The 16,710-nt window shown below is 51.5% G+C and overlaps 1 protein-coding gene across 2 annotated transcripts in view; it reads right to left on the minus strand.

Annotated features, from left to right (window-relative positions):
- Nucleotides 1-16,710, minus strand: part of STX8 (syntaxin 8) — an 82,822-nt gene that overhangs the window by 24,934 nt on the left and 41,178 nt on the right. For both annotated transcript variants that reach the window (XM_063175656.1, XM_063175655.1), the window contains exon 7: nt 5,755-5,856. In XM_063175656.1, the coding sequence (XP_063031726.1) occupies nt 5,755-5,856 (102 nt within the window). The remainder of the gene's footprint in view (nt 1-5,754; nt 5,857-16,710) is intronic.

The raw sequence follows: 16,710 nt of genomic DNA on the forward strand, positions 1-16,710 counted from the left end.
ACCAGCACAGTCCCATCTCAGGAAAACATCTAAACTGCCAGGCCAAGAGATGTGATCCCACCAGAGGCTGGACAGGGGACTCAGAGCAGGGCAGTGTCAGGCAGCTCTGACAGGGAGGAGGAATATCAGAGTAACCTCTGCCAGAGTCAGATTGCAGGAAAGGCTGATTTCATGGCAGCTGAACCAGCTCCTCCTCCCCACTGAACAAAAAACAAATGGATGGAGACTTGCTCATCTAAACACACAGGAAACGTCAGAGGAACAAACCTGAGCAGCTGCCATCGTAATTTATAAAACAAATTAAATCCATGGCAAAAATAAGCAAACTTAGAACAGAGAGATCACAGAACCTGGCAGGAAAAGGCCCCAGCCTGCATGAATCATTATTTTCTAGAGGAAACCTTATATAATCCAAGCTACCCTGTTTTAAAACAAACCAAACCTTCCAAAAACTCCCATTAAAGGGATTAGCAGAGCTCTGGTTTTCATTCAGGTGTTTTGGTAAGGTTAAAACAAGTCACCCACCTGGTGCAGATTAATCTGCTGTAGTTTCCACCCTGCCCTTGGCACCCCTGGGCAGGAAGGGGAGCAGAGCCCTCACCTGGGCTCAGGGAGGTGCTTGCATTGCATTGCCATCTGCTGGACCAGGGGAAAGCAGGGGCAGGGACAGACTGCTCCGTGCTCTGCAGGACACACTCCTGCCCAGCAGGGATCTGCTGTGCCTGCTCCTCACTCTCATTCATCTGAAGGCACAGAGGGATGCACAAGGAGAGCGAGGTCTGCTGCCCTCAGGCTGCTGGGAACGGGATGGACACAGACTCACCCACCAGAATTAGAAGCTCCCTCTTTTCTTTTTCTGCTTGTTTTTACTCTGACAAACTCATGGTTTTCTGTGCTGCTTCCCCAGGAAACAAGAGCAGCAGGAGAACATCAGAGAGGGACTGGGGTGGGACCAGCAGTGCCCAGCTCCCCTCCCCAGAATCCATCCTTCAGCAGGACCTGAAGCATTTCTGACCCCACACATGGCACAGCTGAGGTGCAACCACCTCTGCACAGGTCACATCTGCCAATAAAGCTTCCAGCTGGGGCCTGAGCACCCAAAATCCCCTTGGCTGCTCCAGACACAAACATTGAGGATGTTCTATCACAGCCAAAGCCTGGCTTAACCATCCTCTCTACTCATGGTCTTTAGGGAAATAACCAAACAAAAAATCCCACTGCAAAACTCAAGGATGGGGTAAAGTTACCCAAAAGCACCAAACACATTTTCCCCAGCATCTCTGCATTAATTACACTTCAATTTATTTGCAAATTTTTAAATGCAGTTCTTAAGAGGACATTCCAAGGGTTAAAGTTTCTAATAAAAGCATTTATTGAGAAATGGTTGGTGAGTGTTACTCTGCAGAAAGCCCTAAAGGTGCCCAGACTGGCAGAGACAGCACAAAGCAGCCCGGGAGCAGCAGTGGTGGGGCTGAGAAGGCAGGACTGTGCACACACAGCCATTCCTGGAGCAAAGCTGGTGCAGGCAGCCTGGCACTTGACTGATGGGCTGAGTGAACTCCCTGCTGAAAGCTCAACGCAAATTTCTGAAATCCAAGAATCTTATATGTCCCAGCACCCCTGCTAATGCCCAGCACTCACTGGGAAGGGAGAAAACAATGCCAGGCACTGTGCAAACATCTGCCTGCGGATGACTGATGATTTTCAACAATAATTTCATAAATGCAGAGGCTGGAGCCCATCCCGTGGTTATCCCTGCACTGCAATCCTGGGAGTGCCCAGTGCCACCAGTGTGGGGCTGCCTGAGGCCAATGGGACACAGCACAGCCTTCCCTGGGCACTGTCAGCAGCTCGAGGACAGCCAGAAAAATGGCTCTGAAAATCAGCTGTGAATGGAACAACCCCCCCAGGACAGGCTGAGGGCTGTGCCAGGCTGGGAATGCCCAGGGCATAGCCCCAAGGGCAGCACTGGGCTCACCAGAGGGCACTGGGAGCAGCCGCACAGCTGGAAATGGGGTTTGCATCAGAGGCAGATGTTGAAATATTGATTAAAGCTGGGCTTCTCCAGCAATCCTTTGATTTTCTGAGGATACTGGCTGCTAACAAAGACACACCCATTAATGCATGACATTCCTGCTTGTAAAACAGGGATTATTCCATTATTGCAGCCAGGGAGCTCTGCTTGTGCCCACAGCCCCTGGCTCCAGCACAGGCACTCAGCAGCAGAATAAAAAGACATCATGATTTCAAAAAGGAGGGAAAAACACATTGCCAGCCACAGCTGGAGCAGAGGGGAGACTGGTCTGGGGGAGCAAGGACTGAGCACTCACCCTGCTTTAAATCCAAAGTAAGGCATCAAACCCAGAGAGTTACTGAACTTGATCAATTTAATTTGATCAAATGTAAATGATAAACAGGCACTCAGGCAGGTGCCAGTCTTCCTGCTGCTTGGCCTCATTCCAGGGGCAATCCCATGTACAGGGAGGGTATTTCTGATCCCAGTGTACCAGTTCATCCCAGTGCCAGGATAAGGGGGGCAGGGGATGGGAGGATGCTGCTGAAGCCTGTGTGCCAGGATAAGGGTGGCAGGGGATGGGAGGATGCTGCTGAAGCCTGTGTGCCAGGATAAAGGTGGCAGGGGATGGGAGCAATGCTGCTGAAGCCTGTGTGCCAGGATAAGGGTGGCAGGGGATGGGAGCAATGCTGCTGAAGCCTGTGTGCCAGGATAAGGGTGGCAGGGGATGGGAGCAATGCTGCTGAAGCCTGTGTGCCCGGATAAGGGTGGCAGGGGATGGGAGGATGCTGCTGAAACCTGTGTGCCAGGATAAGGGTGGCAGGGGATGGGAGGATGCTGCTGAAGCCTGTGTGCCAGGATAAAGGTGGCAGGGGATGGGAGCAATGCTGCTGAAGCCTGCATGCTCAGCTCTGCTGCTCCACAGCTCACGCCTGGGCAGGAGGAATCAGCCAGCTGAGGCAATTTGGTGTTTGCTTGTGCCCAAATTGTTATGCAAACACGGGAAGGCCTATGGGAGCAGAGGGAACAGGCACCAGAGGCTGCACTCCTCAGCAAAGCCAAATGTTTTCCAATGTGCAAAGGGTGAGAGAGGTCACCCCCAAGGAATCCGGGCCAGGATCCTCCCAGCCTTCCTTCTCCCATCCTCCTCCTCCTCTGAAATTCCCCAGGCAGCCAGGATGGGCTTCCTGAGTTAAAGACACAGCCCCATCATCATGCAACATGTCTGGGGCTGCACTTGCAGGAATGGAAATGGGGAATGAGGAACCTAAAAATGGGGAGAAATCCCCCCTGGACCCCCTGGGACTGACCCCCCTGCCCACCCCCATCCCAAGCTGGGCTGCCCTGGACTCGTGAGGAACACGAGGCCACAGGAATTAAGGGGAGACTCCAAAGGCACACAGGGCTACTCAGCATCATTCAAGTGCACTCAGCTTTAAATTAAATCCATCTTGCATCAACATCCAGGATCTAAAATAAAAGAGTCAGTCATGAACTCTGCAGTCACGCCTCTAATTGCAGCTGCAGTTGGTACGGGAGAACTCGGAGACAAATGACTCTGACAAGTCAACTTTAACCTCCAGAAGAAGCCACAGGTTTCCATCAGCCTCCATCAACCACGCTTTCAGAACCTTATCACAGATGGAGAGCCAAATAAATCCCTGGAGTTGTCAGTGCTGCAAAGAGGCTTCACCGCCAGGGAAGAGCTGGGGAGCTGTGCTGGCAGAGCCTCACTGCACAGAGGGAAATCTCCCTGCCACCACGTCAGGCCTTGGATTCCTCTTTGGTGAGCTACATAGACCCAATTTCAGCAACTTCTGACTGACAGTCAAAATTCTGTAGAGCAATGTGAGTCTTCTGGTACGGTAAAATCCAGGGAGACCAGAAATGCTGATCCAGACCTGAACTGTGACCACCTCCCCAGGGATGTCATCCCCCAGTCAGTCACTCTCCCCACACAAAGACACTTTCTCCACCATCCACAGCATCCTCTCCTGGCCAGAGCTCCAGCCCTCAGCCCTTCATCCAAGCCTGCCTGTGGATACCCCTGTCCTTGGCTGCCTGCAGAGCAAGGCCAGTTTAGTTTAGCAGCTTGCACATCACTGCCAGGTCACCAGGAAGGATTTCATGCCTGGCAGGCTCTGAGTGCTGCTGGGTTAGGAGCTCATTCCTCCAGGACACCCCAGGAACACCCCTGCAGCCCCGCTCCCTGCTGTGCCAGCTTTGTGAGAGCTGGTAGCAAGTTTGTGTAAAGCTAATTAACATGCACTGCTCTAATTTCAAACCATTTCTTACAATCAGGACATTGTGCAAGGCTGGAGTCAAATGGCTGAAGGGAATTAACTGCACCAGCACTTCAGCCCAGCCAGTCAGAGCTGCTGAGATGTGTGGAGTGCTGGGGTTTGTGCCTCAGGGGGAGCATTGCACAGCAATTAGCAACAGTTAATAACTGCACATCCTCAGTGAAAAACTGCCCTGGTGATGTCTCAGGTTTAGCTTTTGTATTTTTCACATTCTGTGCTGGCTAGGCGGGCAGTTCTGAGCTTCATAGCAAGGGATGGTGAGCTCTGTGCACAGAGCAGGGAGACAAAACAATTCCTGCTCCAGCTGGGCACCAAGGACAAATGATCCAAATCTCAGCCCAGGAGCACAAACACCGTGGGCTGGAGAGAGAGAAACAAGCATGGGCTAAAGCTGGAATGGGACAATGAACTGCAAGGTGCAAATGGAGCAGAACTGATCCAAGGGAGAGACCCCGGGAGTGCTCGTGCATTTTGGGACCATTTTGGGTTCATTTTGGGACCATTTTGGTTCATCTTGGGTGCAGCCCTGGCTGGGCTCTTGTGCCGCCCAAGGTACATCCATTGAGGAGATGCTTTGAATAAATCCCTGCTTTATTCTGTAACTCTGCCCAGCCTCTGCTCCAGCTCAGCCCCCAGGGCAGCCCTGGGTGGGTGTTTGTTCTGCACCCCTGGGTGTTTCCCTGCACCGCTGAATGTGTGCTCTGCACCCCTGAGTGTGTGCCCTGCACCGCTGGGTGTGTGCCCTGCACCCCATGGTGTGTGCCCTGCACCCCTGGGTGTTTGTGCTGCACCCCATGGTGTGTGCTCTGCACCCCTGGGTGTTTGTGCTGCACCCCATGGTGTGTGCCCTGCACCCCGGGTGTTTGTGCTGCACCCCTGGGTGTGTGCCCTGCACCCCTGGGTGTTTGCCCTGCACCCCTGAGTGTGTGCCCTGCACCCCTGGGTGTGTGCTCTGCACCCCTGGGTGTGTGCCCTGCACCCCTGGGTGTTTGTGCTGCACCCCTGGGTGTGTGCCCTGCACCCCTGGGTGTTTGTCCTGCACCCCATGGTGTGTGCTCTGCACCCCTGGGTGTGTGCCCTGCACCCCTGGGTGTGTGCCCTGCACCCCTGGGTGTTTGTCCTGCACCCCTGGGTGTTTCCCTGCACCCATGGTGTGTGCCCTGCACCCCTGGGTGTTTGTGCTGCACCGCTGGGTGTGTGCCCTGCACCCCTGGGTGTTTGTGCTGCACCCCTGGGTGTGTGCCCTGCACCGCTGGGTGTTTGTCCTGCACCCCATGGTGTGTGCCCTGCACCCCTGGGTGTGTGCCCTGCACCCCTGGGTGTTTGTGCTGCACCCCTGGGTGTGTGCCCTGCACCGCTGGGTGTTTGTGCTGCACCCCTGAGTGTGTGCCCTGCACCCCTGAGTGTGTGCCCTGCACCCCTGCACCCCTCTCCTACCACAGGACGTGGATTTCCTCTCCACTGCCTGCACGTGCCGTGTCTGGCTGCGCAGCCGCCCGTCCGTGCTCTCCACCAGGCTCGTCAGGTCATCGATGATCTCTGGGGAGAGAGGAACAGGAACATCAAACCTGAGCCCACAGCAGCCCTGCCCAGCCTCCCTCCTGCTGGAAGCCCCAGAATGGAACCAGCTGCATCCCCCAGAGGGACACACCAGGGCTCCCATCACTGAAAGGTCCAAATCCTGGGAGGTACCACACCAGAGACTGCAGATTCAGTGCAGTGCTCCACTGCTAGAGTGAGGAGAAAGCACAAGCCTGAAGTGGAGGAAAAAATACAGCCTGAAACAGCAGCATCAGTCTAGGAGGTCAGGGAGGACAGGATGGTGGCAGCCACAAAGCTGATGTGAGCCAAAGTGAGGGAATTAATGCCTGTGCTATAGGAAATCTGGAATTTCAGTCCCTGGAACAGCATCTCAGCACTTGGTCATGACATCCTCACCAGACCACATCCACCACCTTCATAAAGGCTTCTGGGAGCACCCAGTGCAGCCCGGATCACGCCACCACTGAGGTCACAAATGCTGCCCTGGTTCCCTCCTGGAGCTGTGGGTCTGGCAGCCCTCCCTGCAGCCCAGAAGGTCCTCTGGGAAAAGGAAAGCAGGCAAAGTTTCCCCTACATTAAATTTTAAGAGAGGAGAAAGGAAAACTTGCAGCCAAGCCACCCTCAACCTCCTGTAAGTGATGGCTTTAATTTTGTCATGGAAAGCAGAGCTGGTACAAGGCTTTCCCTGAGAGTGGCTGACGGGATGGCTCAACATGAAAAGCCACATTCAGGCAGGAAATTTCCCTCTCAGTGCCTGTTATGCTCTGATTGCCCTGGAGCACACAGCCAGTGCTCCTGGTGCCTGCACACACCAGCTCTGGTGTGCCCTCAGTCCTGCAGGCAGGAGAGGCTTCCTGTGTGCCTGACAGATCAGGGAGGACAGCAGCCAAGCCCTGAGTGCTGTGCACAGCCCTTCAGCACCCTGCCCACTATTGATGCTGGTCTCTGTAAGCCCTGCCTGCCTTTGAGCCAGGCCTGGGGACAGTGGCTGTGCCCTTGTACCCCAGCAGGTCCTGGCACTGCAGCCCTGCCCTGAGGGAACCAACCAAAGCAGAAGTCAGAGCACACAGCAGACAAAGTGATATCCTGCCCAAAATGGCTCAAACCCTGAATGGGTGATGGCAGAGGGTTAAGGAATATTTAAAGAATACAATCCATCAGGACATAGCCTTTATTATTAAGCCTTTATTGGTTTGACTGTGTTCCTTCAAACAGAAGATTTCCCAGCTGTCTCCACAAGGGAAAAGGGATGACAGTGAAGAGACAGGGAAGACAGGGCATTCCTTGTGTTTCCCGAAGTTCCCTGTGACACAGGGAGCCCCTGTCCTTACAAGAGCAGTGCCAGGGTGTGACAATAGTTCTTACAGCTTGCCTGCTGTCACCCCTGTGACTGGGAATGGTTTTCTGCATCATTGACCTTCCCAGAGCAGATCACAGAAACTCCTGAGCTGGGAGGGACCCTCAGGATCACCCAGCCCAGACCCCCCAACAATCCCACCCTGCCCAAAGGCTCCTGGAGCTCTGGCAGCCTCAGGGCTGTGCCCATTCCCTGGGGAGCCTGGGCAGTGCCAGCACCCTCTGGGGAGGAACCTTCCCCTAAATCCATCCCAAACCTCTCCTGACACAGCTCCAGCTGTTCCCTCAGGTCCCAGATGTTCATTATGGAGGGTGTTTATGTTCTCAGTCTTATCAAGGAACAAGCACTGTATCACACAGAGATAAAACCAGGCTGATTGTACACAGAGATAGCAAAAGCCACATAAAATTATCAAGTTCTGCAGCACAAAGGAAATGTCCAAGGCACACAGAGCACGGAGGTTTTGCTCTCCCGGAGAGCTGAGACATTTGAGCAGCATCCTTGCAGTGCATGATTCCATCTTCTCCACCAACACTCTGTCATCTCCAGTGAGTCCCCATGTAAAATGATATCAGTATCTAAAAAACCCTGGGCTTTGAGAACACACAGCTCTCTTAAAGCCTGAGCTCCTGATTCCTGTCCTGCAGCCCAAACCATCCCTGAATCCCCAGGAAGGAGGGCAGGGGGCAAACATCAACCATTCCCCTGTTTTACCAAATATCAACCACTCCCCTGTGTTCTACCAAATATCAACCACCCCGTGTGTTCTACCAAATATCAACCACCCCCTGTGTTTTACCAAATATCAACCACCCCCTGTGTTTTACCAAACATCAACCACTCCCCTGTGTTCTACCAAATATCAACCACCCCGTGTTTTACCAAATATCAACCACCCCCTGTGTTTTACCAAATATCAACCATCCCCTGTGTTTTACCAAACATCAACCACCCCCTGTGTTCTACCAAATATCAACCACCCCCTGTGTTTTACCCTCTGCATCTGACCAAGCACCCCACCAACACTGCTCTATGCCAAACACAAACTCTCCTTATTTCTAAAGTTGTTTGCAATATTGAAAATCACTGTTCATCACAATTATGGCACTCATTATTGTCCATCCTACACCAGCACACGTTTTCCCAAGGGATGGGAGGCATTTTGTTTGAGCTACAAGGGTTGCTCAGTTTGCAATTCAGATATTCACTCTCCTCCCCCTTCCACCCAACTTTCCCAGGTCTGACATCTGCAAAGCCAACAACATTTTGGGGAAACTTTATCTGTCCTGCATGATTCAGCACACAGGAAGAGCAGGACAATGCTGCTTGCAAGGGCAGGACTGCTCATGTTTGCCTCTCCACCAAAAAAGTGCTGCAAGTTCCCATCGTTGTCAAGGACAAAGTGATAAGCATGCTTGGGAAACTGGAGACTTTCCTCTGCCAGCATGGACCAGACCCTCCTTGAAAAACATCCTGGTGAACAAGCTGTAGCTAAATGAGAACAAATGTGAGCAGGGAAATTTTCTGTCATCATTTCAAAGCCCAAGGCACTGCAATTGGGATTCTGTGGGGAGCCTCTCCCATCCCCCTGCCAGGATCCATTGCTGAACCAAAGGGCTGCCCTGCACATCCTGGAAGAAGCATTTCTCCAGATATATATATATATATATATAAACATGACAGATAGATAGATAGATAGATAGATAGATAGATAGATAGATCGATAGATAGAGATATAGATAAATATAGATAGATATATAAACATGTTAGATATATCTATAGATAGATAGATAGATATAGATAAATATAGATAGATATATAAACATGTTAGATATATCTATAGATAGATAGATAGATAGATAGATAGATAGATAGATAGATAGATAGATAGATAGAAACATGTTTTGTGACACAGTCATCTTCCAGGGGAGCAGGGCACTTCACCCACAGCTCAACAAACACCCAGCCCTTTGGTGTCTCAGCTGGGACAGGGAGAATTCTGGAGGGCTCATGGCAGCACCTGGAGGTCTGAGCAGCTGGAACAGGGAGGAAGCACAAGGAGGTTCTGACCTCACTCCCAGCTGAACCAGAACTTCAGCCCAGCAGGTTCCTCTGAAGAGAAACATCCATCCATCCATCCACTCATCCATCCATCCATCCATCCATCCATCCATCCATCCATCCATCCATCCATCCATCCATCCCCTGCACCCACAGATCCCCTGTTGTGGTGACACCCAAGCACAGGGCAGTGCCCAACCTCCCTGTAAATTCAATATTTCTCCCCACTCCAAAGGAAATCCGTGTTGGATAAGGCAGAGTTGAAAATTAGCCCTGGATTTCTAAGGTGGGCACCAAGGAATCCACAGCTAAGGAATTTCTCAGAGCACTGACCCTCCTCAGGTTCCTTTCCTGAAGCACCTGCAGCCCCCCCTGCCCTTCACGCTGGCAATTCCACATTCTATCACCTCCCATTCAGCTGGCCATGCAAGGAACAGGCTAAAAAAGGATGGAGAGAGAGCTGGCAGAGGGAGGGAGCAGACGGGGAAGGCAGGCTGGCTGCTGGTGACCTTCCAAGGGACACTCCTGTAACACAGCCCTGCAACCACAACCCAGCCAGGAGCACATCTCAGCCAGGGCTCCTTTCAGGGAAGCAGGAGATCAAACCCAGTGCCCAAGCCCAGCACTAAACTCAGAATCACGTCAGCACAGCCCAAGTGGGAGAGGTTTGGAGGTCAGAGCTGGAGGTGAGCTGGGCCAGGAGCTGCTCCATCAGCCCAAACCCACTGTCCCAGCTGTCCCCATCCCTGTCCCTGTGCTCCAGCAGCCCAAACCCACTGTCCCATCTGTCCCCATCCCTGTCCCTGTGCTGCAGTGCCCAAACCCCACTGTCCCAGCTGTCCCCATCCCTGTCCCTGTGCTCCAGCAGCCCAAAGCCCACTGTCCCAGCTCTCCCCATCCCTGTCCCTGTGCTCCAGCAGCCCAAACCCACTGTCCCAGCTGTCCCCATCCCTGTCCCTGTGCTCCAGCAGCCCAAAGCCCACTGTCCCATCTGTCCCCATCCCTGTCCCTGTGCTGCAGTGCCCAAACCCCACTGTCCCAGCTGTCCCCATCCCTGTCCTCCATCAGCCCAAAGCCCACTGTCCCAGCTGTCCCCATCCCTGTCCCTGTGCTGCAGTGCCCAAACCCCACTGTCCCAGCTGTCCCCATCCCTGTCCCTGTGCTCCAGCAGCCCAAACCCCACTGTCCCAGCTGTCCCCATCCCTGTCCCTGTGCTCCAGCAGCCCAAACCCACTGTCCCAGCTGTCCCCATCCCTGTCCCTGTGCTCCAGCAGCCCAAAGCCCACTGTCCCAGCTGTCCCCATCCCTGCACACGTGTCCCGAGGTTTTTTACTTTTTTAAATCCCTCTCCTTAACTCAGGAATTCCTTGGGAAGGGTGACCATCTCCTCCCATGAAGTGGAACAGGTTTTAGAGTTCTGCACACATGACTTTACACTAACAGATATTTTTTTTGCCCGCTTGTTTTCTTTAAAATGCATTAAAAGCCACATTTGGGTTTGGCAACTCCGTCTGTGACCTGCACCCTTTCTGTCTGTGAGTGAGAAACTCAAAAGCCAAGCACAGGTGGCGACATGAAATTCAGCACTGGAAGACAGAAGCAGACCTGGGGTTTGATCAGTTCTCAGAGCAGTGCTGCTGCTGACCAGACATTTCCTTAGAATGGTTGGGATTTTCCATGTATTGAAATTTATGGATCACTCAATGGCATTTATTGGTGAGTAATGCACCTCCAGGCCTGCCCCACTGAGTCATAGAGACTCCAGGCAGCCTTAGGAAAACACAGAGAGCTGAAATCCCAACACAAACCCAATTACAGTGAGACTGGAATCCAGAGGAGAGGCCAGGCAGGCTCTCCCTCCCTCAGGTCTCTGGTGCCTCAGGAGAAGAGCTGGATACCAAAGAAATGAATCACAGAGGGAATGCCAACCTCTATATGTCCAAACCCCATAATTGCATGGCAATAAGAAAGCAAAGCATTGTTCCAAGTGCCAGGGCTATGAAATGAAGATTGCAACTGATGTAAGCACATCAGAAACCTGAACAACCTCAGCACCGTGTGCCAGCTGCAATGTCAAGGCAGAGTGAAAAGAGGGAAAATGTAGTAAAAAACACAAAGCCAGGAATCCTAATTTGTCTCCTGGCTGCAGCCATGGCAGGTTTTTGCAGCCTTTCTGAGGTGTGCAGCTGCCTGTGCCAAAGGCAACACAGGAGTGCCCTGCTGGGCTTCTCCTCCTTCAGCTGCACCCAAATCCCCTGGTGCTCCTTCAGGGATGGGACCCCACACTGCCTGCTCTGATGGGCTCTGCATTTCACACAAACACCACAGGAGTGCCCTGCTGGGCTTCTCCTCCTTCAGCTGCACCCAAATCCCCTGTGCTCCTTCAGGGATGGGACCCCACACTGCCTGCTCTGATGGGCTCTGCATTTCACACAAACACCACAGGAGTGCCCTGCTGGGCTTCTCCTCCTTCAGCTGCACCCCAAATCCCCTGTGCTCCCTGCTCTGATGGGCTCTGCATTTAAAAAAACACCACAGGAGTGCCCTGCTGGGCTTCTCCTCCTTCAGCTGCACCCCAATCCCCTGTGCTCCTTCAGGGATGGGACACCACACTGCCTGCTCTGATGGGCTCTGCATTTCATGCAAACACCAAGATTCCTCCCTGCACCATCCCAAATTTAACTGAGGACATTTAATCTCCACTTTGGCAGAACTTCCTGCAAGCCTTGAAAACCCCAAAACCACAAACTTCTCCAAGGGGTCACACCAAATTGCTCCTCTGTATTCCAGCTGTCTCACTCTTTACCTCTTTCAATTAACAGGGATCCTACAGGAATATTCCTGTTACAATTTCTGCCAGGAATTTTGTAGTTCCTGCAGGAATATTCCTGTTACAAAGGGGAACACAGCAGAGGGGATCTCACCTGCAGAGCCTCCCCTGCAGCTCCTCGGGCTCCAGGTGGCACCAGGACATGTCCCACCTTCCCTGTCCCTACCCTGCTGGGCTGGGCTGGCAGAGGGGCTCTGTCACTGACACATTTTATGAAAAATCCTTTTGCCAGGATTTTTTTTTCTCCTGAGGAGCTGAGAGGCCTCAGAAACTAAATGTAAACAATGATTATCTGCTGCTGTGGAATGCAACAGGTGCATCTGGGATTGGTCTCATGGCCAATCATAGTCCAGCTGTGTTGGGACTCTGGTCAGTCACAAGATTTTATTATTCATTCCATTCCTTGCTAGCCTTCTGATGAAATCCTTTCTTCTACTCTTTAGTGTAGGAATGGAGTAGAGTAGAGTAGAGTAGAGTAGAGTAGAGTAGAGTAGAGTAGAGTAGAGTAGAGTAGAGTAGAGTAGAGTAGAGTAGAGTAGAGTAGAGTAGAATAGAATAGAATAGACCCAGCTTAGAACCAGGAGCAGCCCACAACTTCCCCAACAAAGCCCTCAGGGCTAACACCTGCCAACACTAGAGGAACCTGTTCATTCTGCCACAGAGAACCCTGCCACCTGCTCCAAGGGCACCTCTGGGCCCTCTGGTTCCACCCCACCCCCCCCTTCCACGCTGCATTCACTCATCCTAAAATATCTGAGTGTATCTGGGTCACACTTTGACACCCCAGGGCAGCCCAGGACACTCCATCCTCCCCAAAGCAGGTCCAGGAGCAGCAGATGGTGCCTGGGGAATGCCTGGAGGTGACACAGAGCCATCCAAGGCTGTCAGCTGGGGAAGCCTCAGTGGCTCATCCAGAGCATCTCTGGGAAAACAAACACTGCTATCAACCCCAGCTCACACAGTTGTTAGCTAAGAGTTGTTATTTTAAAAGCACACACTGAGAAGTTTCCCCTTCTCCAGCTGCTTATTTTGTTTGATTGAACAAAACCCATGGCCATTAATTTTAGCTGTACTTAATTGAATAATTTCTCTGGGGAACAGCTCAGGGACAGTTTCAAGGCAGACTCTTTCCAAGAGCCATTACCAATTGGCATCTAGCACAGCCCCAGAGTGCCAACCAAAATAGTACTTTTGGATGTTACTGGAACTGCTCTCAGCCCAGATGTGCTGAGAACTCGCAGTGACACAAGGCAGGCAAGAGCTATATTCACATGATATGGCACTGCCTTTCCTCTCCTGTTATCTGCCAGCAGATAAAAGTCTCCTTCCCTGCAAGTGTCTGAGTGTGAAGCCATTTGTTCCTCCCCTTTGCTCCCAACCAGCGACCCCTCCTTTCCCTCACTGTGTTTGAGGCACAGCACCTGAGATCAAACAGAGCTTCAGAACAAAAATGTTCCTGTAGGAATTATACATAAATAAATTTATTTATGTATAATTCCTACAGGAACTATAAATATTATAAATAAATATAAATAAATGCCTGCAGTTCACAGCAGTGCCTGAAGTCCCCAGTGCCACACACCAGGGCTCTGCTCTGGGCTCTCCAAGCTCACAGCACTCACTGGGCTCTCTGCACTTGTAATTAACATTTATTTCTATTCAAACCCCAAATCCAAGTGTCCCAGCAACACAACAGAGATTTTGGGGCTGCACAACCCAAACTTCCAGCAAAATCTTCAAGTTATAGGAACAACGTCACCAAATTATTTTCCTACCGATGTGGCTCTGGGAAAAAGCAAGGAAATCCTGCTAACAGATAAAACACCCATAAAATCTGCATGTCTAGGAAAGCCTGGAGCTCTGGGAGGCTGCAAGGCCACTTCCATGGCTCTAACAAATCCCTGCCAAGCCAAACACTTCTCCTGCTACAATCTGTTTGTGCTCTGCAAACTTACAGCAGAAAATGAAAGGACAGAAGCTGCTTCAGAATCCACATTTGTTTGTTTTCCCTTTATCCAAAATCTAAGCAGGATTTGTTAAAATACTGCCTTCAGAAACTGTTGGTAGCTCTCACCCCTGCTTTCCTTTAGCAAGTCTCATTTTTCCCAAGCTTTGACACCATTGCAACCCTTTTCCATAGATATCAACAGCTTGCATTACAAATACACATCAGTTGCCACAATTTCCTAAGGCGGTTTAGCAAATCCCCATAAAACACTGTTCTGGCTGCTGAACACCTCAAGCTGAGGCTTCCAGTCCATTTCACAGAGAAAGAGACCAACAAAACCCCACAAAAAACCCAAAATACCCACAACCAAAACAATCAATATCAAAATGAAAACACAAAAGAAAAACCCCTACAACCAAACCAACCAACACCAAAACAAAAATACAAAAAAGAAAAAAACCCACAACCAAAATAACCAATACCAAACAAAAACACAAAAAGAAAAAAACCAACAACCAAAACAACCAATACCAAAAAATGTCCAAAAGAGCTATGTTATACCCCATAAAACACTATTTGGCTACTAAACACCCTAAGTTGAGGTTTCCAGTCCATTTCACAAAGGAAACCAAAATCCCCACAAAAACACCTAAACAAAAATATTAAAAAAAAAAAGGAAAAACCTGTGTTACACTCCATGCACTCCATGCAGCTGTTGCCACTTTTAAGATCTCCTTGGCAATTCCTGCTCCTACGCTTCATAAAAAGCGAACCCACCCCAGGAACCTAACACAATCCTTGTGGGTACCAACAAACCAGGCTTTAGTCCATGGAGAAAAACAGAAAATGCAGCAGTGGGCAGAGCTCCTCACCCTCTCTGGTCACCTCCAGCCAGCTCTTCACCAGATAAAAATCAATTAAACCAATTCTCACCTGCTGGCTTGGGGGCAGCACCCCAAAGAAAGGCACACTGGCATTGCTGGGGTGTCCAGCAGGCTGAGCAGGATTTTTAACTCATCCCTACTGAAATAAAGGAAAACTCAACCCAAAGAGCTGGACTACCCCATCCCCAGTGCTCACTGTCAGGCCATGCCTACGATGCCCCACATTTTTCACATTTTTCACATTTAGGAGCTCCAAAGCAGTGAAGTTTCACTGCTGCCACGGCCCCTGCAATGGGGGATTATCCAACAACTGAAGCTGAGTGCTTTTGGTTTCAGTGCAGATTAAAGGAGATTGGCGAAAATGAGCAGCAGTGCTGAGCAGAGGAGCAGGACAGAGTAAAGCCCGGAGCTCCTTCCCTGTCAGCTTCACCCCTTTGCAGAGCAGGCAGTGCCCCCTTCCCCTGGCACACACACCAGGACCAGCAGCCACCACATCCAGAGGCTCCTGAGGTGACCAAGCCAGGACAGAGCTCATGCCCTTCCACCCTCACCCTTTAAAGGAAAAGGGGGCTTGGTGTTTGTTTTCCTTCTTCTTTTATTTGAAATGAAAATGCACTTTAGAAACCCAAGGAGCACCTTCCCCCAGCCAGCCCAGCCTGACCCTACACGCGGTGTCTGAAGTGACTCAGCCACAGTGAGCCTCTGCAGAACCCCAACATCAGGCAGGAGAGATGCAAAATTCAGGGTAAAACATGCCCAGGTCTAGTCCTGGCTCTGATCACAGGAAGGATGCCACCAGCCTCAGAACCCACACAGCTTCTGCAGTGCTGGGAGTGCACACAACCTCCTGAATGCCCTCAGTGTACAGGCAGGGGAGATGCCACCCTGCAGCCCCTTCCCACGTGTGGCAAACCAGTGGCAAGCACAGCAGAAGAGGTCACCAGGCCAGCAGGAGAGATCTTCCCCCCCAGCCCAACCCTTGCACTGACAGGGGCTCCAGGAAAGTTCCCAAAACCAGGCTCAGAATGACCCAACAGCTCTGCCCAGTGCTGAAAGCTGATTGTCACAGGCCCTGCAGCTCTGACTGCCACAGCTCTGATTGCCACAGGTCCTGCAGCTCTGATTGCCACAGGCCCTGCAGCCCTGATTGTCACAATCCCTGCAGCTCTGACTGCCACAGGTCCTGCAGCTCTGATTGCCACAATCCCTGCAGCTCTGATTGCCACAATCCCTGCAGCTCTGATTGCCACAATCCCTGCAGCTCTGATTGCCACAATCCCTGCAGCTCTGATTGCCACAATCCCTGCAGCTCTGCCCATCCTCTCTGCACACCCACAGCCAAACGTCTCCTAAAACACCTCAGCCTCACCTAGGCACTGAGGGATTGCTGCACTCTGCTCAGGAGATGTGCGGCAGAGAAAAGGCAGGGCTGTGGAGCAGTGGGAGGTCAGGCCTGCAGAACACAAGTGCCATTTTAATAAACACTGGCCTTGGGCAGGAGCCAGCAGAGCATCAGAGTGCTCAGCACAAGAGCTTCATGCTGTGGACAGCTGCAGGGCATTATCCTCTTGGATCACAAAGGAGGAGGAAAGCCACTTCAGAATTGGGCTATCAATCATGGGAGGAACCAGCAAACTTGCAAGTGCTTCATGGTTACAGTATTGAAAGCAGCTGATAAAGCTAAGGTCAGCCCAGGCATCTGGGACTAATCTCCAGCTGACATCCCTCATCAAGCTCTACTGGAATCAGTGATAAATTGAGTAAATTAGCA

This window comes from Melospiza melodia, chromosome 24, assembly GCF_035770615.1.
Source record: "Melospiza melodia melodia isolate bMelMel2 chromosome 24, bMelMel2.pri, whole genome shotgun sequence".
Taxonomy (NCBI): domain Eukaryota; kingdom Metazoa; phylum Chordata; class Aves; order Passeriformes; family Passerellidae; genus Melospiza; species Melospiza melodia.